The 27783-nt window shown below is 41.8% G+C and overlaps 3 protein-coding genes across 3 annotated transcripts in view; all 3 read left to right on the forward strand.

Moving 5' to 3' along the window:
- The window catches only part of LOC118405747 (pre-mRNA-splicing factor CWC25 homolog), a 6162-nt gene extending 3248 nt beyond the window's left edge, over positions 1 to 2914 (forward strand). Inside the window, exons 5-7 of the mRNA XM_035805463.1 lie at positions 333 to 979; positions 1361 to 1522; positions 2056 to 2914. Of these exons, the coding sequence (XP_035661356.1) occupies positions 333 to 979; positions 1361 to 1522; positions 2056 to 2161 (915 nt within the window). The 3' untranslated portion in view covers positions 2162 to 2914. The remainder of the gene's footprint in view (positions 1 to 332; positions 980 to 1360; positions 1523 to 2055) is intronic.
- A 281-nt stretch (positions 2915 to 3195) lies between these two features.
- On the forward strand, positions 3196 to 15263 carry LOC118405744. The gene is made up of 19 exons (XM_035805457.1): positions 3196 to 3588; positions 4731 to 4900; positions 5222 to 5461; positions 5891 to 6029; positions 6537 to 6697; positions 7126 to 7290; positions 7594 to 7736; positions 9212 to 9231; positions 9582 to 9734; positions 10355 to 10501; positions 10885 to 10911; positions 11050 to 11079; positions 11242 to 11322; positions 11509 to 11708; positions 12095 to 12233; positions 12674 to 12820; positions 13256 to 13380; positions 13713 to 13866; positions 14366 to 15263. The coding sequence occupies exons 1-19, from the start codon at positions 3531 to 3533 to the stop codon at positions 14548 to 14550; spliced, it is 2484 nt and encodes an 827-aa protein (XP_035661350.1). The 5' UTR covers positions 3196 to 3530; the 3' UTR covers positions 14551 to 15263.
- Positions 15264 to 16518: 1255 nt separating this feature from the next.
- LOC118406063 overlaps positions 16519 to 27783 on the forward strand; it is a 34164-nt gene continuing 22899 nt past the window's right edge. Inside the window, exons 1-15 of the mRNA XM_035805921.1 lie at positions 16519 to 16985; positions 18142 to 18316; positions 19257 to 19354; positions 19738 to 19842; positions 20037 to 20218; positions 20747 to 20989; positions 21731 to 21869; positions 23432 to 23592; positions 23734 to 23898; positions 24102 to 24267; positions 24472 to 24624; positions 25219 to 25365; positions 25893 to 25949; positions 26289 to 26315; positions 27404 to 27562. Coding sequence (XP_035661814.1) covers positions 16928 to 16985; positions 18142 to 18316; positions 19257 to 19354; positions 19738 to 19842; positions 20037 to 20218; positions 20747 to 20989; positions 21731 to 21869; positions 23432 to 23592; positions 23734 to 23898; positions 24102 to 24267; positions 24472 to 24624; positions 25219 to 25365; positions 25893 to 25949; positions 26289 to 26315; positions 27404 to 27562 — 2035 coding nt within the window. The 5' untranslated portion in view covers positions 16519 to 16927. The remainder of the gene's footprint in view (positions 16986 to 18141; positions 18317 to 19256; positions 19355 to 19737; positions 19843 to 20036; positions 20219 to 20746; positions 20990 to 21730; positions 21870 to 23431; positions 23593 to 23733; positions 23899 to 24101; positions 24268 to 24471; positions 24625 to 25218; positions 25366 to 25892; positions 25950 to 26288; positions 26316 to 27403; positions 27563 to 27783) is intronic.

Consider the following 27783-nt stretch of genomic DNA (forward strand, 5'->3'; position numbering starts at 1 on the left):
CAACCCTGAGTGTGAGGATGAGACAAATGCTTACATTGCTCAAACTGTGTACTATTAAATATTGATGTGGTGTGGTTCCTAGGCTGAAACACTTCTTGTGGCTCTTGTGTTTTCTATTTGATTTCAGTCTTAGCTTGGACTAAATACATGTAGCATCTTTGTAGCATCCCTTTCCAAAAATGCTGGCTTGTTTCATGCACATTCATTTGTATAGGTGTACATTCTAATTTGTCTAATTTTTCACTGTAGATGAGTATCGAGTTCTATAGCACAGGCTTAGCTAAATGGGAAAGGGGCATTTGTTACATGTAGGTTTCTTTGTCTTTATATAGCTGAAGGTGACTTTGGACAAGAAGGATAAGAAGAAGAAGAAGAAAGACAAGAAGAAGAAACACAAGAAGCACAAGAGGGCCAGCAGCAGTGACAGTGAGGAGGGGAGAGGTCTCAACGGACATGCAGCCAGCAAAAGTCACAGGTCCAGGTCAAGGAGCATGTCACCCCCAGTAAGGGTCAAGCACAGGTCAAAGGTTAGGAGGTCAAGAAGTCTTTCCCAGTCTCCACCAAGGTCAGGTAACAAACACAAGGCCAGTTTTCAGTCAAATTCCTCAAAAGACAAAAGGAGATCTCGGACTCCTTCTCCCTCAAGGTCGAGGGTGAGGAGAAGGTCAAGAACCCCATCTCCAAGGTCAAAAGTTGGGAGTAGACACAGAAAAAACAGAAGCGGGTCTCCTGCAAGTAAATCCAGACGGCACCAGTCAAGGTCACCAGTGAGGTCAAGGTCGCCTGTGAGAAGGAGGTCAAGGACACCTGTGAGGAGAAGGTCAAGGTCACCTGTGAGGAGAAAGTCAAGGTCACCCATCAGGAGGAAGTCACCATCACCAGTAAGAAGATCTCCACGGAGAAAGCGGTCCCTGTCAAGAAGTGTGTCACCACCTAAGAGAAACGGACCCTCATTTAGGAAGGGAGAAAATACCAAGAGGTATGTGTGTGCGTATGTAGATGCCTCAGTGTTAACACCTTAGAAGTGTTTGTAAAATGCCTTAGTTTTGTTGAGTCATTTTGTAACATGAAGCATCATTCCAATCTTACAAAGGCAGTCAATTTACCTGTTTACTGGACAATGATAATTTTCAAAATTTTGTTGCTAGTTAAGCTTCATCTTAAGCTTTGAATAAAGTTAAAACTTGTATCAATGTGTTATAATTGAGGTTGGAGATAAACAGCTTTCAGGTTAGTTTGACACTTTGTTAATACTGTTGTTTAGAAATTCTAATTTCAATTTGCACATTATGTTAATAGACGAACTGTAGAGTTGACTCAGAAAATGTCTTCTGTTCTGATGACATTCTTGATCATGCAGGAAGCTGGACCCAGAAGAACTGGAGCGTCGGCGTCGGGAAATGATGGAGGATGCCAAGACACGTGACGACGAGCGCTGGCAGCGCGTTCAGAAGTACAAGGAGGAGGCAGCCAAGGAGAAGGAAGAGGACGAAAAATTCCGGGGGAAGGAGAGAGCTTTCCAGTAAGTTAAAACCATTGCTAGTTTCTTTGTAGAGTGTTGAAGAAAAAGATAGTGTTGCTACACTTTATGAAAAGACTTTACATCCCAGATGTATGAAATATGCATATACTGTATTTACATCCTTGTGCAGAAATGTGTCCATAGCTTCATATATATTTACATACATGTAGTGTCCATATCTGCATGTATCATGAAAGAATAAGTGATACTGGAATACTTAAAAAAATAACATAATGATGTAAGAATGATCACACATATGTATATGAGTGATAAGTTTAGAAATACATATAACATAAAACAGGCATTCAGTGATCTCTCACTGCCTAACATAAGATGCAGGAAGGAATATTTCCTATATCTGTAGTTTTATATCTTAGTCTTTCTGTACATACATAGTTTGTCCCATAATGTGTTGAAAAAGACTGCCTCTTTGGTCAGAAGGAGTTCCATGAAGAAGACAGAAGATTTTAAGGGTAATATTGTTGCCATGTGTTGTATAGTACTAATGATACACACTTCTCTTGTTACTGCAGTGGTTTGCTGACACACACTGCAGCTACAGTAGAGGACAGAATCAAGAGGAAGGTCAACTCACTACAGAGAACTGAAGCTGCTAAGGAAAAGTTCTTCCACCGATGAGAAATTACTGTTTTTACCTATGTACATTATAAAACCCTGTGTATAAGAGCATGGCAATTCAAGTTGCTCATTTTTTGTTGTCTTATTTTTAGCTACATATGTTTCAATAAGCACATTTGGAATGGTGTACATATTCATCTGTGTTATTCTTCATTCTGAATGTTATACCATATACCAATATATCATACTGTAAAACGATTTGTATACTAGTAGTAACATGCTTCTACCGAAAACATCTCTCACTAAACAGCTGCTCACTATAGTTCATGCTAATACTGCATATTGTTTTTTATCTACTGTAACATACTAGTATATGTACATGTGTACATCATGATATTTCTGGTTTACAAGTCGTAACGTGTTGTGCTAATGCTTTCCTAGATGAGGCCCATGTTTTGTAATCACGTGTACATGTTTACACAAAAGAATGGGAATTGTGGTTGTACAGAAAGGGTAACTCTATATACTCAACATTTGTAACTGTAAAATATACGCAACTGTAACATCTTTATTGAATATGAATCATATTTTAGTATGTTTAATCTATGTTTCATTCTCTTAAGGCTTAAGCATCTTGTAAATATTTCGGGCTAATGTTTCTTTTGTCACACACCCAATTTTCCATGATCATGATCTGACATGTATGAGCAACCTTTCCGCCTTTATATATAGTACTGTATGCATGTGAGTATGGTGACTCTGCCTTTTGTTGTTGTGTGTTTTTATGCAGATGTCCAGTGATAAATTGCTCTTCTTGAACACCACTTTTTAAGTATACCATCTGTATGATGCTATTTCTTCAAAAGACTACCATTCTTTTTCCATAGAGGTTTCTTAGTAGCCTGATTAAATCACACTTATAGAGGGCTTATTGCGTTGAGCTCCCATGGTGTAAGCAGACGTTGAAAATTGCAAATCAGTGCTTTCCTCAAAAAATGCCATCTGCACATAGAAGGTATGCAAAGGAGGCTAGGAAGAGAGTGAAATAGGGCTGGGTTCCAGTGTTTAACATGTTTAGGTTAGGGCTGTAGACATCTTTCCCCCCTTGATATCAAAAATAGGAAATATTGAATTCTGCACATAAAGATGAATGATGGATAATGTCTACCCAGATAGATAATTTAGGCTATTCTTAATAAAGGTAATCTGAAATCATAGCACATGCATGCAGCGACTACCACTTCTCACCGACGACGTCTAGCGAAAAAACTTCTAATTGCAGAACATCTGACGTCACGGAAACCAGATCTTCCGCGATGTTGGCTCTGGGCCAACTCAATTGTAATACAGACATACGTGCGTGCGCTCAGGTCTGGCCACAAGGAAGTGGGCTTGGGGAAAAACAAGACAGCGTTAAACGGCGTCTAAGATGCTGTTTTACGCCGGGTCTGTGCTTCTGTTGATCGTTCTGGGGAGTTCTACAATCGGTAAGAAAAAGTTACACTTCGCTATAGTACATGTACAACAGTAGGGTCGCCAGCGGTAGACGTTTGTTTCTGTGTGTAGCACCTTGCCATGGCTATTGTGAGCGGAAGTGTCCTACTGCTCAGCGAACATGGCTGCTCTCCTTAGCGCAAACAGGTTAACGACTGCCAATGGTGACTGAAAGTCGTCTTCATCTAGATTTGTGTCCAGGGGCTTTGTAGACCGCACTGATCCTCTTTCCGTAATTTACGTTTTATGTACTAGAAGGTTGACGCAGCCAATCGATCTTGAGTCTACGTCGCTTGTGTTTCTCATGCAATCTGTCAAATGTGTTTGCTCATGCGTGACACACCTTATCATGGTACAGGTACATGTGTAAACACTAAATCTAATCCTGTTATTCATGGGTAGTGAGTGGCTATATGTATACCATAAGAAATACTGAATACATCATCTTCCGGTCGTGCTGATTACTGAGTAAAGTTTAGTACCGAATAGGTTTATCATTACGCAGCCTTTGTTTACTAATACCCCCCTCACATTAGGCGCGATTCGATCGGACGACGAGTCTGCGAGCTCTAATTTACGAGGAGGCATGACCCTGATGCCGACGAAGAAATGGCAGAGTTCCCCCTTCCCGTCAGGGTCATGCTTCCTCGTAAATTAGAGCTCCCAGACTCGTCGTCCGATCGAATCGCGCCTAATGTGAGGGGGGTATTAGGACATGTAATGCGATCGCGCAAGTGCAGGTGCTTTCCAAGTGGCGGCTTTTGTTTTGCGAATGTGGTGATTTGTTATCATTGTGAAATCATGTCCTCTGCACCAGACGCCTCCTGGCTTTAAATAGAAGGCTGTACTAGCAACCATAAATTTTATGATCGTTCCTAATCATTTCAAAATATCAAAACGCATTTCCGCGACTGCTGTAGAGGATATCGGAGTTCCATTCTGGCAGCTCCTCTAAACGTTACATTCGACATGAAGAAATGAATACCAGGATCTGTGACAAAATTGGCTGAAATACAATACAATCATTTCGACGTTTTCAAAGACAAATCGCCTCGTACAATGCCTGTGTATCACTTTCTAGCAGTGTGAACTCAAATGATCTCAAATAGATCATGTAGCCCTAATGTTTCGGTAGAGTCGCTGTCAGCACAGACGTGTCTGCAGTACGCAGAAGACGGAAACTGTGACTTCTACACGGAGTGTTTAGAAGATAAGTACAGCTGTGGAGCGAAGGGCTACCCTGTGGGATACGGGCATCGGTACTGTAACAGGTTCCACATATACTACAACGACTTCAATGCTGAGGTAAACATTGCGTTATTTTCGCTCTGTAGTCAGTGTCATCACATTCTTTAACCTTTGCCGTTTGATAGCCACCCTTTCGACATGGGCTTTTTGTTGTTTATGTGCTGGCTGAGTCACTGCATGTCATTTCGCGAACGTTGCAATTGTACAAACTCTTTCTTGTAAGGCCATTATCTGATACGCAAAAAAGTCCAACGCGTGAGCCTGCTACGTTTGACGTTTATCTGACCAAGGAGGCCTTTCTATGGTCCTTGATTTGACTGTCGCTGAATTGAATATCGTTGTGGTTTGACAAGATTACGGATGACGTTTACGTTACAGGGGAAGGCATGGATAGACGATGTCCGTAAGTGCCTGATGAAGGCCCTGGTGCCCATATACAAGTCCAACTCGTACAGCTGCGATGAGGTGAAGACTCTGGCCTTCACGTCTCACCCGACATGCTACACGGAGAGTGGGGACAGGTTCTGTAAGGTCCTCTGGACAAACAAACTGGCGCTGCTGAAGGTGTTTGAGGCTGACGATTTTCTGGGAGAAGACAGCGCCTTGGCTATAGAACAAGTGAGTAGGATTTGACTAAAATCGTCACGGCTAATAGCCTATGTAGTTTACATTGTACTTTTCAAGTCTTAGTTACTACTTCGATATCGTTCTTTGAATCCTCTTTGTCATAGTGGGTAAATGGACCTTGCTTAGAAAAATAACTATTTTGCAACCTTGACTGTTTTTTTACTGTTTTCAAACGTATTTAGATACGGTAATTCGGGACATAACTTTACATCACAAAATTAATGCATTTTCGCTATTCCGGTTTTCGCATTTCCGTACAACTCTCGGGCCAATAAGCTCTCGCGAGACGCGCGAAAACGTCATGCAGATAACAGTTACATGTTTTTGTCGTCTGCTACGTGGGCTGCAGACGCGAAGGGGTCTATGATAGACTATTTTAAACTTTCCCAACGTCATTAAACATTTGTTTCATTCTACTAGATCCTTATGACCGGTCTCCAATGCCTGTGTGACTACGGACTGGCAGACGAGATACACCAGATTGTGGATGCCACCAGCGATGTCCGGACAAAAGTCTTGGATTTCACGACTCAACTATGGCGAGATGACCCAAAAGAAGGTATTTTGCCATTTTTTGCTATGAGATTTTCCCCTCACAGTGCCTCAGTGTGGTGCTATTTTTTCTTTGCGGACAGAATTTGAAGAGTCAGAGTGTTGACACTGAGTGATAGGACGACCATGATTGCCAAGGATCATCACATCAAACTCAGCTTGCTATGATACAGTCTGATAGCCTTTGCATTGTGAAATATAGGACATTAACATTACAATGAAACAGTAGAAATTAACATCTCATGGCTTTTCTGACCAGCTGTTTAGTTTTTATTGCGCTTTGGCTAATTTTTATTTTGGGTTTATGGAAAAAGCTGAGCTGTCTACCAGGCCAGGCTAGGCTAACCGGTCCCATTCTGAAGGGTGTGCATTGGTATGGGAGGCCAACCCCCCATGCATACCCTTGGGAGCCCAGAAAGGGTAACTAAGCCTGGCAGGGTGTCACACTCTCTGTAGCCTTTTCTGTAAGTCTGTACTATTCTTATGATTCAACAAAGTGAACAATATTTTCCAGCAATCCAGTCGGAGTGTGAGGCCAAGGCTCTGCAGGGAGACTGTGACTTCTACAACTGTCTGGAGCGGCGCCACCCGTGTGGTTTAAAGGGGTTCGCATCACAGGAGGGTCGTCCATTGTGTGAGAGACTCAAGATCAAGAAAGGACTGTTTAACGCACAGGTGATGCTATGACATTGTTCCGCTACTTAAAATAGATCAATGCCAGGATTGATGACTAGCAGCCATTCATTTACAGCGGTTTAAGTATTTATGTCATACCTGGGATGCAATGACGTTTGATGTGAGCGTTCCAGATTGGGTGTTAACTTGCCATATCATATTGTGGGTTCTGCTTGTATTACACATGCTTTCATCGCATGGATTGAATGTACTCAGTGTGCGCCCGTGCTTGAAAGTTTGAGTACTGGATTCAGACTTTCGAATTGCTGTAAACATTATGTTTTGGTTTGGTTTGTGGAGACCAGATTTTCTGGCACATTTCGCATTGAAAGGTAGGTTCTCCCGAGTGTGACATACATAAAATACTACAAGGTGTATTCTGTATATCTAATACCTGCTGATAATCTTGTTTTTCTCACATGTCACAGGGGCAAGCATGGGTAAATGACTTCACCAAGTGCCTGACACGTTCTCTGCTCCCAAAGTACAGAGATGAGTCGATCTCGTGCAGGCACATCAACAACTACGGTTACCAGGCACAGGACAGCTGCTTCATAGACACTGGAATCTGTGATTTGGAAGAAGACAAACAGGTATTTTGACATGGATAGAAAAACATAGTAATTATAGACATGTCATGGCAAGGCTTTACAAAGCAAGCAAATTACTTAGCTTTGTGTTCAAGAAGTGAACTGGATTCTGGTGGGGTTATTTAAAGTCTTTAAACTGAGACTAAACAACACACTAAACAACACAATGCTTTTGATATAGGTTATGCAGGTAGGTTCGTCTGTATTTCCGTGGGTCAGCCGTTATCAGCGCGAGCTGACCCAGTGTAATGAATTGTTTTCATTGTCAATAAGTACAAATACAAATAGAGACACTTTCCATTTCAGAATGAGTTCGCTCTCTGGTACATCTCCGATGTGGTTGAAGACAGTAGGTTCCACCAAGAGTTATCCACCATTCTGTGCCGCTGTAACAAGTATGAGGGAGGCAGTCGCTACAAACTCAAGTTCAGCTTCGAGCATGGCATCTACTTAGGGACCGTACGGCATTTAGCGAGGGGGGAGGGCCGGTCGCCAGGGGGGGGAGGGCCAAGCAAAAAAATATTTTGCCAGGGGGAGGGCCGAGCAAATTTTTTTTTACTTGGGGGGAGGGCCAAGCAAAAAAAAATAGCTTGGTCTGCCAGCAAAATATGTCCCTTAAAATCCAAGAAACGGCGTTTCAGAGGGTCAAGATTTCAAAATTTTTCTGGACCTCTGCAAGGGATCGCCCGAGGTTGGCGCTCGGGACACAGTGAAAATGCGAAAGGGAGGGGGCGGGGCTTATGCATGACGCCCTCGAAAACCTTCTTCACGTACAGAAATGTTATTAAACTCTGTATAAGTCTGCCAGCAAAATGTACCCCTGTCTTAGTGCCCTCAAAATGTAAGAAATGGCGTTTCAGAGCTCGAGGGTAGATATTTGCAAATTTCCCTGGATCCCTTTTGACGTGACCGGCCTCGCGCCTTTGATGACCGACATCGTGATAATGTGTTTGGGGGGGATTTAATTTTGTATTTCTAAATTGAAATGCTATTAAAGTTAGCTTTGTTTGTCAGCAAAATATCTCCTCAAACTGAAGGAAATAGCTTTTAAGAGGGTCAAGATTTCAAAATTCTCCCGGACCTACCTTGCGATTCTTCGTGCCTTTGGCGCCGAACATCGATGGTGTTCGGAACGTCGTTCTCAAAAACTTGAAACCCTCGTATTTTTTTTTCATAGAAATGTCATCTAACCAGCAAATTTTCCCATAAAAAAGCAATGCAGGAAATCGTGGCAAAAAAAGCGTGGCATTTCTAAAATATCTCCTGCAAGTCTGCGGTCTCACGCCCGCCGGCGACCGGTCTTACCCCGCCGTGGGAAAATCAGCGTCACGCGTCGGCGCCCCCCTCCCCACTACAGTTTTGGAAGTCGAATCGTGCTGTCGTTTTGGTTTTCATTTTTCCCCCGATTTACCGTAAGTTATTACCACAGAACCAACAAAAAGTCCAAAATATATGTAAATTGAAAATAGTTTCCGTCAAGCCGCTCAGGATGGAGCGGGGCGCGCGCCGCTTCGTGGCGCAAATCTACTAGAAATCCAGGTACAAATGCTTTTTAGGTGTAGTTTTAATATCAAAACAATGAAATAGCTTCTATAAAGCAAATATTCATGCCTCTATTAAGCAGATATTTTGAGCCATTCTGTTTTCCTTTTTTTACTAGGGGTGAGAAATCTGCTTCTCGATGAAAATCATGAAAAAGTATGACGCAAAGGACATTTCCGAATGCGGGAGCGCAGTGTTTTATTGGCGTCTTGAATATTTTTTTTCAAAGTTGATAGGAGGGGGGAGGGCCAAGCAAAAATATTTTGCCTTGGGGGGAGGGCCTAGCAAAAAAAAATTTACCAGGGGGGAGGGCCATGCAAAAATTTTTTGACCCGACCCTCTGGCGACCGGCCCTCCCCCCTCACTAAACGCCGTACGGTCCCTTAAAACAAAAAGCACCCGGTGAGTAACAAATTGAATGTAAAACTAACGTCCTAAACCAGGTACTATGCCTTACATGATAAATGCCTAATTGCTTTCCCAGATAAGTCACAATGTCAGTTTAGATATAAGAAACATTCCATGGATTTTGAGGAGAGATGTGTACAGTCCTTTCACATGAATTGCCTGAAGTTTTTTAGTTGAAGATCATTATGTTAAGCTGCTTTTCAGTCAGAGGCTGGGTCTGCACCCTGACAGATTCCCTTTGGATTGAACCGGGAGAGAGATTGGTTGCCAACGAAGTCCCAGAGTGCCTTGTGCTGCAAGGAAACTCACACACCGAGGCTGAACCTTGTCTTTTATTGTTGTAGTTATGGATGAGACATCCCCTGCAGATTTGCCGTGCACCGGCCAGGGCGGGCAGTGTCAGGACTACACTGTAAGGACGTGTCTGGCAGGGTACGAGACCAGCAAGTGTGGCGGCAACGCCTTAAGGAGATGCTGCCTTCAGTGTGACTCTTCATGTAAGTTACGTGTCTCAGTGATTGTTGGCTTAATCATAACTTTTGCATTAAAATCCAACCTCGCAGTTCATCAAAGTACCGGTGTTTGGCCATTTTGCGGAGTACAATGTATACTCTTTTTTATGTACCGGTGCAATGGCCGAGTGGGTAGAGTGTTGATCATTGGTAGGTCGTGAGTTCGATCCCTGGCCAATAAGTCATACCAATGGTACATGTTGCTTTCTCTGCTTAGCACTCAGCACTTATGAGGAAGAGTATGGAAGTTAAACACACATCACTTCCAGCGGACCAGCCCCCTGCTGTAGTGACTTGCACAAATGTGTGGCCCAAGGGCTACTCGAAAGGGAGATGGGCGCCATCCTAAGCCTCTGCACACTGTCAGATGTACGCGCAACTTTAACTTTAACTTTTAATGCTCTAGTACTGATCTGCAACCCCAAAGTCTTACAACTTCTACAGAAACATTCCTCAAACACAACCGTCAAGCATTATTGACTCTCAATGCACATTGCTGCCAATACTCTACCCTTCAGAAAGTTGTTGGACAAACATAGACCATTTACTGTGTAAAAATTGTTTAAATGATCTAAGAGCTATTTTGTTTCAATCCTAAACATCAGGTCAAGCTGACCACCTGAGATGGTCAGCAGGGGACAGCAGCTGTTCTAACGCAGGAGGTCAGTGTAAGATGGACAGTAACTTCTGCCATGGTCAGTACCAGACTGGGATGTGTGGAGGACCTGCTGGCAGGAAGTGCTGTACCCCAGGTGAGTTAACTCCCTACCATTGTGAGTAAGAAAAAAATACTTTAAGCTAAGTGTGGATCCGAATAAAGTCAAGTCAAGTCAAGTAAACAGCAATGTAATTAGAATGACTTATCATAACATTTATTCATACATGATTAATCTGCCAAACCAAAGTTGTCAAAGTTCACCTATATTCAGTTTCCCAAGCTTCTATAACTCTACTGCTGTAACTCTGATGTAAAAATATTTAGTTGTATGCCAGTATTTCCAGTTTAGTGAACAACATTATCTATCTAGATGTAGAGAGAAAATGAGTCAGAGTAAATTGTTAGGCCAATATCCACAAATATATCTAGTTTTTGAGGGACAGAAATTTGGAACTGCCCTTGTTCTCTTGTCTGCAGGACCTGGTGGAAGTTCTTCAGGATCAGGTGAGTTTCAGGCATTTCAAACTTGCACTTTGTAATGAAACAGATAACAGCAACCTGACAAAATTATCAGGCATTCATCTTGCATATTATTGACTTTGAAGTGAACATCCTAAAGAAAAGGTTTCCTTTTTTTATTAGGTAATTCCGGCTCTACAGGAACTGGCTCAGGTAAAAGATGTTTGCTGAACGGATATTTTTGATCATCATATATCATACATCAATAACATTATTGGCATTTGTTATTAAAACAGCCTCGCTTGTTTCAAAGTATAAACCTTATAAATTTCTCACATGACAAACTAACATACCTATTTCCACTCCAATCTGCAGGAAACTATGGGAACATCATGAACGTGGACACCACTGGAGCCTCACAGACAACTGCGAATCAAGATGGTCTAAGCTACAATGGTACGGTCAATCAAAATTGATCTTCTTATTATAATTTTTCATTGATGCATATTGGTTGTAGACATTGTTCATTAAATATGTCTTTCCATTCGAATTCAGAACAATGATGTTTACACTTTGATAGGTTTGTTGAGACACGGACCAGTAGATCAATATTAAACCGACTTATTTGTGAATCATATTCAGGTGTTCCAGCATCCCAACAGCTGGCGAGAAACGACCTCTCCCGTTTAAACAACTACAAGTCACAGATAGAGGAGGCTGCTGCTGACAAGAACATGGACCCAGCTGTCATTGCTGCCACCATCAGTCGTGAGTCACGGGCAGGGAACGCGCTGGACACTAATGGATATGGAGACCACGGCAATGGCTTTGGCCTTATGCAGGTACAGTAGAAGCCAGTTAATTTCACAACGGATAACTGCACACTTCTGCTTAAATTGCACTGATCCCAAAGTCCTGAAGTGATGCTTTCCAGCTAAATATAAACTTCGCTTTGTTGCACCATCTGGATATTTGCACAAAAAGTGCTGGCAAATGGGGAGTGCAAATGGCTAATCTACAGTATAAGGAAGATACCTTCCTGCACTTGATGGTGCATAGGGCTGTGCCCATCTCTGTTCTTTTGTACAATCATTACAACAGGGCTAGTCCATCCCATGTTTTCTGGACTCTCACCTTTCATTTCATGTATATGTGATGCAGCTTTTGTATGATACTCACGTCTTTATCTGATCTGTTGTAACTTGTAAAACTATTTGACTTTCCTTAGGTTGACAAGCGGTACCACACTCCTGTCGGGGGACCATATAGCACGGAGCACATAAAACAAGGAACCCAGATTCTTATTGACACCATCAACTGTGTGAAAAACAGGCATTCTGACTGGACAGCGGAAATGGCTCTCAAGGGTATGATCATTCTCTCACACAATTTGATACATTCATGACATTGTGCTTAATCCTGTCACAGATATCACAGATATCACAGATATTGATTTCTATTTTTTTTAAATCTTGAATAGCTGTTTTGGACTCATGAAAACACAATTCAGCAGAAAATTTACTGTTTCTTTTGCTCAAGGTAGTAGTTTGAGATTTTCTTCTTTTCACATGTCACATTTCTGCTATCAAGTTGGTTTGAAATCCTGCTTGTGATTTGCCAGGAACTCTTACCATATGATTAGCTGCTGACACATAAGATTAATGGAAAATACACACTTCCAGTGCCAAGTTCAATGTATATGGCTTACACAACAGTCAAGTGCTTGTTGCAGTATAGTCTTCTGTGTGATGGCATAAAATGTTGAAGCGTCTGTTTTCATGCCAGTTACTAACATATTTTCATTTAGGCGGCATTTCTGGATACAATGCGGGCTGTGGTAATGTGCAGACATACGCAGGCATGAATGTAGGCACAACGGGTGGAGACTATGCCAATGATGTTGTAGCAAGAGCTCAGTGGCTCAGAGGCCAAGGTTTTGGTGAAGGAACATCAGGTACATTTCATAGCATAAATATCTAGTATATGATTTATAGACAGAAAGGCAATAAACATGCATACATGTTAGAGGAAAGCTATTCTTGAACTGTAAAATGATAATATATATTCATTAGTTGCTTCATCATGGTCTGGCAGTTTTATTCTTATTACATTTAGTAAGCATTTTTTACATGTTTCCCCTCTGTAAAATATAACTGTTCTCCAAGCACAGTGTTTCAGTCGGGGAGATACATGTAGTGGCTGGAAATTCTTACGGTCGCTTTCTTTCACCTTTACCACAAAACGGAGAAAATTCTTTAAGCCTTTTAAAGGGGAGCGAGTGGTAAGAAATCCTTGTCACTACTAGTACTACCCTCAACCCAATCTCTGCTTGGAGAATGTGACATGGTGAAATAATGATAATGATGGTGATGATTTCTTTCCTGTACAGGTTCAACTTGTACAGTTCGCCCCTACAGTAATACCAGGTTTGTGGGCGACCCAATTCATGTAGAAGATGGTTTCAGGGATTCCATGGACCTGATTAACACAGCAGCTGCAAAATGCAATGTCAAGGTATGGTGTGATTTGTTGATGGCAATTGCACTGCAAACAACACTATAAAATAATATAAGTTATGTGCCTTATACATTTTACATACTGGTAGTAACTTAAAATCAGTCTACAATTAGGATCAATTAGTAGTAGACACTATTATAAGAGTCAATAATCCTCTAGATTTAGTAGTTCTCAATAATTTGCACTGATAGTGTTTCTAATTTGCTCGGGTGCCAATCTTTTGAATCATGACAAAACTTAATAATAATATGTGTTGGTCAGTTACAACGACTTTATGTTGACTTTTTTGTTACTGTAAACGTATACTTATGTACCGGTTTTACACATAGGTATATATAACACACTCATGGCGGAAGGTTGGAGAGATTATTCCAGGAGCGATTGTCACGCCGTCCAGTCGGAGCAACCATTTTGTGGGCCATGCCATCGACATGAATGTCCAGCGACCAGACGGGACTCTCTGCAATAGCTCCTGCTTGAGAGGTACTTTGGAACATGTACACAATCATGCATTGACAGATCATGCAAATATACATACAATTTCCCTGAGACATAATCTTTTTTTCAGGCAAGTTGACATTTTTAGGAAATGTTGGACAAGTCCGATTATCTCGGGCAAGTGAAAGTGCCATTTGGGCAAGCGAATATCCTACCTTAGTTGCTTAGGGCAAGTAAGACCTGTCCATTAGTGAGATTTCAATATACTTTTCAGTCATGTTATCAAGCATGGTATTTAAAAACACAGAAAAAATCAGCAAACTGTAAGAATTCTACTGGTGGAAGTGAAAATACATAGAAAAATGTCAGTTCAATTTCGGGCAAGTGGAAAGTTGATTCGGACAATTGATTTTTTGTGTGCTTGCCCGATAAGTGATAAGTGAATTTTTAAAAAAAAACCTTGTTAATCCCCAGAATATTTGTCATCTATCAATTTCTTTCACAAAACATTGATGGGCTTTTATAATACCAAATGCTTTTCCAGGTCAAAGTGACAGTGATGCTACCTGCTTCATCGGTAAAGTCCAAGCCGCAGGACTGACATGGGGAGGGGTGTGGAGCACACCAGACCCTGTCCACATCGACGATCGTCTGAACCTCAACACTGCAGTATACAACACCATGGTAGACAGCCTTCAGAAAGCATGTCAGCACATTCCAATGACCTAAAAAAACTTGGCCTAAAGTAATATTAGATGGCCAGTCCCATTCAAGATGTCAGGTTAAGTTCGTCTTCTTAAAGATAGTTTGTTTCTTGTTACTGTTTCTTGTTACCTTGAAGTTTATGTATATGATGGACAGCCATTCCTTCTGAAAAATGGAGAGTCTACAGGTTCAGTGTCCTTAATGTATATACTTACAAGTTGTCCTTTTGTATATACATGTGTACTACTTACAAGTTGTCACATATTGTACATTTACTTCATAATATCACAGAGTTATAGATTTGTACTTGCCTTATACACTTAACACGTGTCATGGTGTTGCATTTTCCTGGATACAGCATGTTTTGATAGATCACAGCAAAGATGATGCAGGTAGTCAGACCCAGCAGTGTGGGTACTGACACATTGTTGGTTAGTTTTCCAGTCACATTCACTGGTGTCACTGAATCCCTAACGAGCGAGCAGAAAAACACTCAAGTACCTTTTAAAGTTAGCTCAAGTGCCTTAGTTTACACTATAGTTTACACTTAATCTATTCCAATGACCTAATAGCCTTAAATATCATTAGATTAGGTCAGCCCCATTCAAGATGCCAGGTTAAGTTGGTGTTCTTAAGATAGTTTGTTGTTATTGTTTATTTTTACTTTGAAGGTCATGTACTACATATCTGTCTAGATATGCTTAAGGGGTATGCAATACAAAGATGGTTCATGTATATCTAATGTGTAGAATGTCACAAATTTTACTGAGTTATAGAATTGCAGTTGACTTACACACTGTAAGCATATTGAAATGGGGTAGGTGAAAAGGCCCATACTAAGTATATGTACGGTCACTGAGTACATACGAAGGCACTTATGAATGTATAAATTATTTAGTACACTGTGCAGCCTATCTCTGAAAGGAAAGTGATCTCGATCCAGTTTTAGCTCACTGAAGAGCTGGTCTTCCACTGGTGGTGACAGAGAAGAAAGATGCTGTGTACAGTATTTACTTGTTCATTGTACCAGGAAAATTCCCATAGCTCTTGTTCATTGTACATGTACTGGGAAAATTCCCATAGCTCATTTTGACAAGCACAATGAACAGTGGACCACAGCTTAACATCCTGTCCTAAGGACTGCAACCCTTTCCGGTAGTGTGCATGTTGGGTCAGCAACACAGCCGGGATTGAACTCATGGCCTCTAGTTCCAGAGGAAGGGGGGCTAACCACTGGACTAAACACGCTACGGTGTTCACTGTGGGTATACAGTGTTGTATAGTCCAATGGAATATATAAGTCTAGTACTTAAATTCCATACTAAAAAGAGAGTGTTTGACAGAATTTTGATTTAGAAAAGGCCCTGCTATGAGGGGAAAGAAGAGGAAAAGTGGTATTACCTCAGTAACATTGTTGATTAGGGATCATTTCCAGACAGTACATAATAATCTGCTCACAATGTGGCAAAAACACCATATGATACTAAATTGTTATGATTGTATTGGTCACAGTACATTGCATAAAAGTATGATCATAACAGATAAGGTATAATACTTAATCATTTACAATCAACAGAAATGTAACATTCTCACATGGCTGGTGTTTCACCAATGAAAATCTGGATAAAAAATGTCGAGCTTTCTGCTAAGCAGGACAGAAGCATGTTTATTTCTAAACTTGAAAAATAAAACTGTGACCTTTGACAGTCTAACAGGCAACTCTCCAGCTAAACTGGGCCTTTAGGACGGGATTAACTACTAGTCATTTCATTCTTCTGGCTGTGGCTAACTAAAACGCTAGATTTGACCTCCCACTTTTTAAACTAAATTAAACCTGACCAATCCAGCCTTGCAGTGGGGGTAAAGATTAGATAGTTGAGACGTCTACTAGTAGGTAAAAATATTTTGAAGTGATTGTTTTTGCATGGATTTACCACGTAGTGGTAATGAGAGGGCCGTGGCCTGGCTGGTGCAGTACTGGTACGGAACGATATGATGATGACCACGTATTGCATGAGCTATGTCCTTCCCCAAGATGGTCTGCAAAGGAGTCTAGGTAGGCATTAGTGTATCCAAAAATGCCTCCTACATGAAAAAAAATGTCTTGTAACACTATCATGAAAACAGACCGTTCGACAGGTTATGCAATTTAATGCAGAAGTCTAAACTGCAAGGCATAACTACTTGGCATAACACATGGATGCATCCATTTCTCACCATCAACACGAAGACTAATATTTGAAGAACATTTGACGTCACATAAACCAGATCCTATGCGACGTTGGCTCTGAGCCAGCTCTATTGTTCTGTTGTTTGATAAGTACACAGGTGCAGTCGCTCAGGCTTGGCGACAAGGAAGTAGGGTTGGAAAAAAACAAGACACCCTTTAACTGCGTGTAAGATGTTGCTTTCATCCGGATCTGTGCTTCTGTTGCTCGTTCTTTGCGGCTCTACAGTCGGTAAGACAGTTGCACTTTCATATAATACACAGTATAGCCACCAGTTGGGAACATTTGGTTCTATAACACCTTGCCATGGCTTTTTTGTGGGCGAAACTGTCAGACCGCTAGGCTAACGTGGCTGCCCGCCTTATTGATAGTGCGGACAGGTGTGACAGTCCTATGTTGAATGTCCATCCTTGTCCAGATGCTTTATGGGACATGTAGTATCCTAAGCGACTTTGGTAACAGAAGTTTGGTCGATAATCGCATGTTTTACTCAGTTTGTCAAACATGTTTGTTCAAGCATGACACACCTTGCCTTGGTACATGTAAATACCAAATCTAAGCATGCAGTTCATAAGCAGCCATGGCTAGCTATTAAAATTGTTGAATTATTTCTGGCTTGAACTCTGGCAATTATAAGGGGCCACAAAAAATCTTATAACCGTTCTTTATCATTTTACTGATGTGGTAATATCAGAACACTGTAACTGCTGGTGATATAGTATCATCAGGGGTGCCTAAGCATTTGCACGAACCCTATGAAATTCGTACGAATATTATGTGATACACACGAATCACTATGCGAAAACGCACGATTATTATGAAATTCGCACGAATCACTATGCAAAAACGCACGAATATTATGAAATTCGCACGAATCACTATGTGACACACACGAGCTTTATGTGATTTGCACGATCCTTATGCGAAATTGCGCAACCACTGGCTGGGTCACGTGACAAACGGAGCGGGATTTTCAAGATGGCGGCTTCGCCGCTTCGGCGACTGAAAATACGATGTAACACGCCGAAATGAAGCTAAACAGTAGCTCACAGGCTATCAAATACATCTTTGCGACGGTAAATGTCCATTCCATGCCTTGAAATATAAATATCTCGGGTAGAAACGCTCAAAATCATGCCTCCTCCCGGCCGCCGTTTTTGCATAAGGATCGTGCAAATCACATAAGGCTCGTACGAGTCACATAATGATCCGTGCGAATTTCCACAACACGCTGACGATTTCGCATAGTGATTCGTGCGAATTTCATAATATTCGTGCGTTTTCGCATAGTGATTCGTGTGTATCACATAATATTCGTACGAATTTCATAGGGTTCGTGCAAATGCTTAGGCACCCCTGATCATATACTACTGGCCTCTCCTTTCAGGACTAAATTCGGAGTCAGGCGATGAGCCACCACATCGGCCCCGGGCAAAACGAAACCTGATCCAATTCGCGAATATGATAGAAACAGTGACCGGACGCAGTGCCTTGCACTACAATTTCTACGGTTGCTACTGTGGGTGGGGCGGTTCCGGAACACCTGTGGACGGGATCGACAGGTACGATTTTAACTCGTTATGTCGAGAGCTTTGTAATACCAGCAATTTTTAATTTGTAAAACTTTGTAATGCAGCCAACAACAACATTGCAGTTAAAACACATTTGATGTGAAGTACTTATAGGAGAGAAGCTGCCGACGTTCTACTCTTTGTAAAACGTAAATGGGCACTCAGACATAGTTATATTATTTATTTTATAAATGTTTCTTTTTGTTCTGGAGGCACTAGAAGCTTTAGGGCAACACTTTTTAGAACTAAAACTCAACAGTTTGCTACTTCATACATCCCAAGACTCATTTGCATTTGAAATGGGCTAGATGGGAACCTGAGAGCCATGGGCCACTGTGTCTCTCAGTCCTCACACATGTCTACTTTCAAACGACACAACCGATTCACACAGCTCTATGATGCAGACGCCCCATGCACCTGGACTTCGTTTTGCTCCTGTTCTACGTGTTTCGCCACTAGGACACGTTAATCGAACACCAATTTCATTTGTATTTAAGTCTTATTCATTGTGCATTTTGTATATAAGTTATATTTTGTGTCCGATTATAATCATTTTATATACCATTTTTGTATCTTATAACTGACTTGAATGTGTATTTTGTTTGTTTCGGGGAGACAACTTGTAGAGGTTACCTGTCACCTGTTTTGTCTCACCCTCCATAGTTCAATAAACAAATAAACAAGAGGCACGTGATAAGGCTTCTTCTACAATACACACATTACATTACATGTTGTTGTATTGAATGTATGCAGATGAGCAGATGTGTCCTACTACGTTGGAAATTTGGATTTTGTTGGAATTTTTACGAAGAAACAAAAAAATAGTCGAAATAACAGATAAACCTATGGCATCAAATCTGATCAACTATATGTCAAATCAGGATGAAGAAAGGCTGGGTATTAACCATTTGCCACTTCGATACTTTTGTAGGTGCTGCCAAGTCCATGACTTGTGTTATGACAATAATGCGCCGAATGCCAAGTGGATCACGTACGATTACACTGCTGGGAGGGGATGGGTGACTTGTGGTGCGTACACACTGATGAAGTTTCGTTCGTGAATGCTGCTTATTTTCGTGAATATTCTTAAAATTCGGAGTAAAACAGTCATTGCATTTACTTTTAAAATATAGACAAGCTGTTGATTTTCTACAAAGGCTATGTTGATTTGATTACTATTATTTGGATGACATCCTCTGCTGATGGAAACCTCACATCTGATGCGAGCTTGTGAATAAAAAAAGCTTAACATTTGGCTAAAATAGTTGCTTTCTTTATGGTGGTCAGGAATGCTGGTCAAATGACTAAACAGGCAGGGTATGGACTGGTATCCGGAATAACAGCAAGCAATATTACGTCAATAGAGCGTTTCACCATTTCAGTGATAAACATACACTTTTCTATCGAACCAGGCGACGATCTTGACACGAGCGACCGTGCAGCGTGTGAGTGTGACCGAGAAGCGGTGCTCTGCTTCGACAGGCACGAGTACGAGGGATTTTCCCCCTGTTGCCCCAGTAAATACCTTATTTTCTATCTTTTTTTACATATATCGATGGTAGCGATGTGCCGACCCGACCGTATGCAAGATTCTATTTTTGCTTGCATTTGATGTTTTGCCACCGAACAACAGTCTGATAAACTTTGTATATTGTCGGTGGTCAGAAACTATGTGTTTAGTCAATATTCTTATTCCCAACCTGTTTTACAGCCGTTCCGTCAATAGTATCCCAGTCTGACGAGACGTGTCTGCAGTACGCAAAGGACGGAGACTGTGACTTCTACAAGTGTTTAGAGGATAAGTACAGGTGTGGAGCGAAGGGCTACCCAATCGGTTATGGCTATCGGTACTGTTCCAGGTTCCGCGCATACTATGATGACTTCAATGATGAGGTAATCATTGAATTGTGTTTGATCTTTACATCATTCTACATGTATATGACATGACATATAGAGCGTATACGAGTGACGTCATAACCCTACTCAGACCGGGCTTTGGGGCATCCTTAAGCGGGAGGAATTGTGCTTCTAAAATACTTGACAACAGTCCAGTACGTTGCCGATCTCACCTCAAACTTATCTAGTAACGTTGAATAATTTTCCATTGAGTATTCCTTCTTTAGTTTCTTGAAAAATCTTAACTTGCCATTATCTGTAGACAGTCTACGAGAAAATGTCTGGATATATATATCTTCTAGCCTTTTTCTTAACAATGTACATATGTGATTGTTGTCTAACCGTGAATTCATAGAGTTCCATAGAAAAGAGTAACCGGTATCGTCTAGGATTACAAGACGGGGATGCGCCAGGTCTCCCGTCCCGTCCCGTTACGTCTCCTTGTGTGTATACGCCACGTACATTGTGATCGTGCGTAATATTTGTTCAGATTACTGTAACAGGTTGATGATCTTTATCTACCAGGGGAAGGCATGGATAGACAATGTCCGCAAGTGCCGCATGAAGGCCCTGGTGCCCATATACAAGTCTAAGTCGTACAGCTGCGATGAAGTGAAGACACTGGCCTTCAGGTCCCATTCGACTTGCTACGTAGAGAGTGGATTCTGCAAGGTCTTCCCAACGAATAAACCGAACAAACGTGCACTGATGAAGGTGTATCAAATTTGCGACTTTTTCGGACCGGACAGTGCCTTGCTTAAAGAACAGGTAAGTAGAACCGTAAAAGATAATTGTACGGTAAAAAGATATCAGCAAGTTTGCTGATACTGCCGGAAATGCGTCCCTCTCTTACAACATAGACTGAAGCAAATAATCATAACTGTTTTCAACCGCATTTTGAGCCATTAGGCCACACCAATTTAATTTCTTGGTTCTAGGATTTTTTCAGAAATATTTTGGGGCGGTCCGTCGAAAAAAAATAAAAAAATAAAAATTTGCAAAAAGTCTGGGGTGAACATATAAGGCTTATATAACACAATAAAACAAGGTGAGTAGTCAAGTTTCAGCTTTTCATGGCATGACTTATCCAATGAATCTCTTCCTTTGATTTGATACCAATGTTTGGAAAAAAAAGGAATTGTTTTTATACTGAAATTATGTGTTTTGCATTTACTTATTTTTGTTATGTGCCATGTCAACCTCTAGTATACTTTCCAGGTGTTAACTGCACAAGTCACTCTCACTAGAAGAAGCTCTCTGATTGGTTTATCAGCAGTGGGTTCTTTTACAGGTCTGCGATAGCAAAACCTATATTGTTATTCTTGGGACTAATTTTTTTTATCCAAATCGGAAAAAAATGGGTCGGGAAATCCGAGAACCAAGAAATTAAATTGGCGTGGCCTTATAGCCACAATGGTAGATGGCATGCCGTGGACGCGAAGAGCCCAAGGATTTAGTCAATTTTAAACTTTCAAAAGTTTATGTAAATATTTTGTTTTATTTTACCAGATCCTTATGACCAGTCTCCAGTGCCAGTGTGACTACGGACTGGCTGATGAGAGACCCCAGGTTGTGGACGCGACCAGCGACTTCTGGACAGATGTCTTGGATTTTACTGCCCAACGTTGGCGAGACGATCCAAAAGAAGGTATTTTACTCTGTATTGCCATGAAATTTTCCTTCATGGTGATTCAAGTTGATGCTGTCTAATTCTACACAGGCATGCAGTGACCGGTCACACAGGCACTGGAGATCGGTCATAAGGAGCTGGTAAAAGAAAACGTAATGTTTAAAAAAACTGGGATAATGACGTGGAACAAGTTTTCGAACAGTGAGACTATGCATTTTTCAAAGTATGCAGATGGCAAACACAGACAAGCAGTGGCTATTGCCTTTTCAAAGAGCTTAGTACCAAATGCGGAGGCGTTTGATCCTATCTCAGAGTGGTTAATTGGTATCACTCTGAAAACAAAGGTTAGGAACTATGACATCTTACAAACAAAAATCAACCAGAGGCCAAACAACTGCCATATGGTAATAATGGGTGACTTTAACACAGTAGTAGGTCGTGACAATTGTGATATGCCAGATTGGTGTACCGAAAGTGCGAAAATTAACGGTTGCGTGTATGTTAAGCCCGCATGAGTTCCGTATTGACATTTTGGCTAATTTCTTCCATACGCGGTCGTAAGCACAATACACAACTCACAAGCATCTGAATCATTTTGTGAAAGTTTCAAGTACGTAGGCATGCGAAAATATACGCCCAGTACGCCCCGTAGTGGTACGCCCGCAAGTGGTGAGTTGTACGTGCTTACAATGTACGATCTCTGTGCCATTGCAACGTTATCGTATGCAGGCCGTGCACGTGCTGCGTACGTGCAGTTTCCTTACTCACATGTGTGGGGCACGCGCGTTGCCCGTTCTGCCTCATACGGGGACGAATCCGCAGCCCCAACGCACAGAAAGTTCAGAATGCACTTTATGTGCTACGGCGTGTCTGCGTGCTCCCAAATCCGTTGGATTACGTAGGATTTCGTAAGGAGGCGTACTTACCACTTACGGATCCTTAAAGATTGTCCACGTTTCTGTAACTAGATAGCACGCAGTTTCACGAACGTGCAAGTTGTCCGTACGTTTTGGGGGGAGGCCACGTCCGCCACGTTTTTCTGAAAACGTGGGTAAAGACTGACAAGAGCAGGAAGGAAATACGTCAACGCACGTCACTCGTACGGTTGCTTAAGGTTGTGTGCATCGTTCGTCACGTAATTGGTGAGTGAGTTGTACGTGCTTACAACGTACTCTCTCTGTGCGAATAGCCACGTTACCGTATGCAGGCCATACGTACACTGCGTACGTACGGCTTCCTAACTGACTCTACTCGCTGCACGGGACACACGCGTCGCCCGTACTGGCTCGTACGGGGGTGAATCCGCAGCCCGAACGCAGAGAAAGGTTTTAATGAACTTAACTCATCATCGGCCGGCAGCGATCACAAGTCTTCTCCAGTTCTGTCTGTCCGCAGCCGGTGCAGCAATAGTGTCAGGGCTAAGGTCGCTCCCCACATCCCCCAGCAGATTCTGTATGTAGGTCAGATAGTTTGTCTTCTTCCGTCCTGGGCGTCGTTTGCCGTGGGCTGGGACAAAGCTCCAATGGGCTCCTCTGAACCTCTGGCCCCATAAACTCTTACGAATCAATGGTATTTTTCAGCAATCCAGTCGGAGTGTGAGGCCAAGGCTCTGCAGGGAGACTGTGACTTCTACAACTGTCTGGAGAGGCGCCACCCGTGTGGTTTAAAGGGGTTCGCGTCACGGGAGGGTCGTCCGTTTTGTGAGGAGCTCAAGAGGAAGAAGGGATTGTTTACCGCACAGGTGATGCTATGATTTTATTCCACATCCTAAAACAGAAGGCAAATTGATGCCTAAAACTCGTTTGATTTCTTTGATATAACTCTATCTAGTACCTCCATGTACGTTGATAATATTGTTTTCTCACATATATATATATCATAGGGCCAGGCATGGGTAACGGACTTCACCAAGTGCCTGACACGTTCTCTGCTCCCGAAGTACAGAGAGGAGTCAATTTCGTGCAGGCACATCAACAACTACGGTTACCGGGTACAGGATACCTGCTTCATAGACGCTGGAGTCTGTGAATTGGAAGAAGACAACCAGGTATCTTGACATGGATATAGAGAACTATCATAGACATGCAAAGGTGATGCCTTCTCAAAAAGCTGTTTACAAAGAATCTAGACATTTTGTAAATGGTGTGAGTGGCGTGAGCTCATTATTAGGCATTGTAACAGTATTTATGTGAACTGGAGCCTATTGGGATTATTTAAACTGTAACTGTCAGTAACAACTCTCAATTTCAGAACGAGTTCGCTCTCTGGTACACGATCTCCAATGTGGTTAGGGACAGTCGGTTCCAGCTGGAGCTGTCCACCATCCTGTGCCGCTGTCACAAGTATGAGGGAGGAAATCGCTACAGACTCAAGTACAGCAACGAGCATGGCATTCGCTTAAAACAAAAAGCGCCAGGTAAAATGCAACGTTACAGTTGAATGTTTTACATTATAAGCTTACTCAAATAGCGCTCTAAACCATTTGCTCTTTTGCTTTCAAAAGTTGCATGATTAACGAAGCTACCTCTCATTTTGGAACTGGGATAACAACAACAACTCCTGGTTCCTTTCACATGATATATATTTCTTATGTTGCTTTTCAATGTTTTTTTTTTTACAGTCGTAGACCAGACGTCTCCTGCAGACTTGCCATGCACCAATCAGGGTGGGCAGTGTCAGGACTACGCGGTGAGGACGTGTCTCGCAGGGTACGAGACCAACAAGTGTGGCGGAGACGCTTTGAGGAGATGCTGCCTTCAGTGTGACTCTTCATGTAAGTCTTCTGCCCATAGTGTTTGGAGTTAGCCTGTACAGTCAAACCTGTATTAGGGGCCACCTCTACAGAGGGGCCACCTGTCCATAGTGCCACTTTTTGTGCGGTCCCCTGGGTATTTGATCTACAAGTTACCACCTGTATACAGAGCCCACCTGTCTATAGTGGCCAAATTTGTCCGGTCCCTTGAGTGGCCGCAATAGACAGGTTTGACTGTATGTTGTCCAGCCGTATTGTTTGCGGAGAGGACAGAAGAGACTCGGGAGTTATATTAAATACGGCTGGATACCAGGTTAGTTTAGCGTCGTGAATGTTTACATATTGGGCAGTTTATTTAGTACATATTTGGCAGTTTGATACTTTATGGAGCGCTTTGTCCAAATACAGTCAAACCTGTCTATAGCGGCCACTCAAGGGACCGGACAAATTTGGCCACTATAGACAGGTGGCCTCTGTATAGAGGTGGTAACTTGTAGATAAAATACCCAAGGGACCGACAAAAAGTGGCCACTATGGACAGGTGGCCCCTCTGTAGAGGTGGCCCCTAATACAGGTTTGACTGTACTGATGATTTTTCTTATCTTGAACCATCAGGTCAAGCCAACCACCAGACATGGTCTGCAGGAGACAATGATTGTTCTAACGCGGGAGGTCAGTGTAAGATGGACAGTAACCTCTGTTACGGTCAGTACCAGACTGGGCTGTGTGGAGGACCCGCTGGAAGGAAGTGCTGTGTCCTAGGTGAGATATTTTCAATGGGACGTCCCCTTCCCACATCTCGGCTGTTCACACAGCTAAGCGGGGTGGGATGGGGGTTGGTTCACTATCATAACACACGACTCAGACGAGCTCAGGGTGGAGCCAGTGGAGTACAGCTGCCCTGAGCTCATCTTCAGTACAAAAAGAAACCTCTACTCTGTACATGTACTTGTATGACAAGAAATTTCCTTTATCTTATCTTAATTCCTTAGTTATATCTAGAAAGGGTATACCACCCCGTAAGGGGCAATATAACCCCAACGGTGCTATATTTAAAACACCGTATGACCATGACTGACAACTGACTGGCTGTTATATCTATTTGCTTGTATTATGTACTTTATTGGTTTGTTGTGTCATTGATATACTTAAGTTGATTTGCAGCTTTGTTATGTGTTTTGTTAATTCATTGGATTGTTTTGGTTCTGTATGCTGGGCACTTTGAAAACTGCAGCTTGTGTTGATATGTTATCCATGTATAAATGAACTGTGTGTCGCAATATCTTCAGATACGACGGCCTCTGCTTGTGTACAGGCCGAAGGAACGGCCCACCGGCGGAAACGCTGTGAGTCAAGTCATTTAGTCTCTACCTAATAAGCGACCAAAAGAACTAGGAACAGAAAGGGGCCAAATAACATGGACTTGTAGATACCTAATACATGTACTTGCTAAGTGTTTTTATAAATTCATAGTTGCATATTTTGAATAAACACTTTATATTGCAATTATTAGACGTACAACTATCTAGAGACTCTCTGGCTGCGTGGCTAATTATAACGTCTTTATTAACAAAATTTAATGCAATTTAGTGTCCGAGTGTCGGATCTCCTTCCTCTTTTTTGGAACTGCAATTGAAAATGCGTTTACTTAGTGATGGACGTTTTCCATGTTCTTTCGTCTTCAGGTTCTGGTGCGAGTTCTTCAGGATCAGGTGAGTTTTTGAGGCATATGCAATTTGTAACTGGGAGTAAGATCTACAAAGACATTCATTTTGGACCTTACATACACTTATTACAATATGGATCCTGATAGAATGCAATATCATGGTGAATTACCGTTACTGTTTGTATTTCGATTTAAATTAAATTTATATCACTTATTCGTCATTGTCACTTCTAGTGATTGGTTGAGCACTTCCCATCCCAGCCCTGTTCACACTTATCAGGTGGCATGTACATGTACCTTAGTTGAATTTTCCTTGCTCTTGTATAGTTGCAGATTTTTTATGATTACTCAAAATGCCAGTTTTCACATTTTTCATGTCTACACACAGCCTGTTAAGATTTGTCTCCAGCTCATTGTGTACATCTCTGTCCAATATCATGGAAATCTGTCTGCCATTTCTTTTCATTTCTTTCTCATTTTTCGATTTTAATTAAACTTGCCCTGCAGTTTCAGATCATGCTACTAAGGAGCCCATTCCTACATCTATACCACTTCTTTCTTACATCAGAAGTTATGTAGCACGGCAAACAAATCAAGGCCACAGTATGTCCAGGACAAAAGACACAAAAAAGAAGTTCTGTTGCAAGGTTACACACGAGGGGCCCAAAATTTACCTTGACTCTTTCCACATCTACCCATGCCACATATCATATATCATCACAATTCGTCTAGAGGTTCTAAATTTATGCTGACAAATATCCACACACAAACACACAAACCCCAACTAAAAGACAGCCAATAAAAAGTGATCAATTTTGTACAAAGTTTCCCTATGTACAATAACCATCCAACGACCTCTAGAATGCAAATGCCCCTTTTGTATCCTCACAAGCTTTTTTTACGACAATAGCTGCAAATGCCTGGGCCTTTCAGAAAGTACTTGAGTCCACAACTCTTGGAACTCTTGCAACATACACGTTTACACCAGGCTCTTCCCTGAGGTCTAGTCTATCACTATCATCATCTTAATTTATTTTGTAAATGTGAGATTATTGTTTTGCTTATAACAGTTTCTAATAATTACAAAAAAAAACTAACAAAGTCATGAAACAACAGTTATTCCTTTCTGTCAAGGTTGGCCAAGCTTTTCTCAGATGCAAAGCAACTACCCTCTTTATAGAAGCATCAGTTGGGATGGTCTGGTGGACCAAGAGGGTCTTCCTGCCTGGCTGAAAGGAGTAGCGGACAAGAACACCTGTGCCATGAGGGTCAGCCGTGCGCTCACTCACGCTGGTAAGATTACTTTCTGCCTGAGCCACAAAAATGTTATTTCTGTTTTTGTTGTACGTACTGTGAGTTAATGAGTTAATGTGATTTGAGAAGAATGTTAATATGTATTGGTTTTGAGGGTGAATGTTAACTAACAGAGCTGTGCAAGCATTATGAATTCCCTATGTAGTTTGTAGATATAAAAGATGCACGCTTTTGTCGGACCACTTGTACATTCTACTATG

This window comes from Branchiostoma floridae, chromosome 18 (genome assembly GCF_000003815.2).
Source record: "Branchiostoma floridae strain S238N-H82 chromosome 18, Bfl_VNyyK, whole genome shotgun sequence".
Classification (NCBI taxonomy): domain Eukaryota; kingdom Metazoa; phylum Chordata; class Leptocardii; order Amphioxiformes; family Branchiostomatidae; genus Branchiostoma; species Branchiostoma floridae.

Coding starts and splice junctions, on each gene's coding strand:
- LOC118405744 (XM_035805457.1), top strand. CDS start 3,531: ATGCTGTTTTACGCCGGGTCTGTGCTTCTGTTGATCGTTCTGGGGAGT. Junction 7,291..7,593: donor ATTTGGAAGAAGACAAACAG/GTATTTTGACAT, acceptor TTTCCATTTCAG/AATGAGTTCGCTCTCTGGTA. Junction 13,867..14,365: donor CAATAGCTCCTGCTTGAGAG/GTACTTTGGAAC, acceptor ATGCTTTTCCAG/GTCAAAGTGACAGTGATGCT.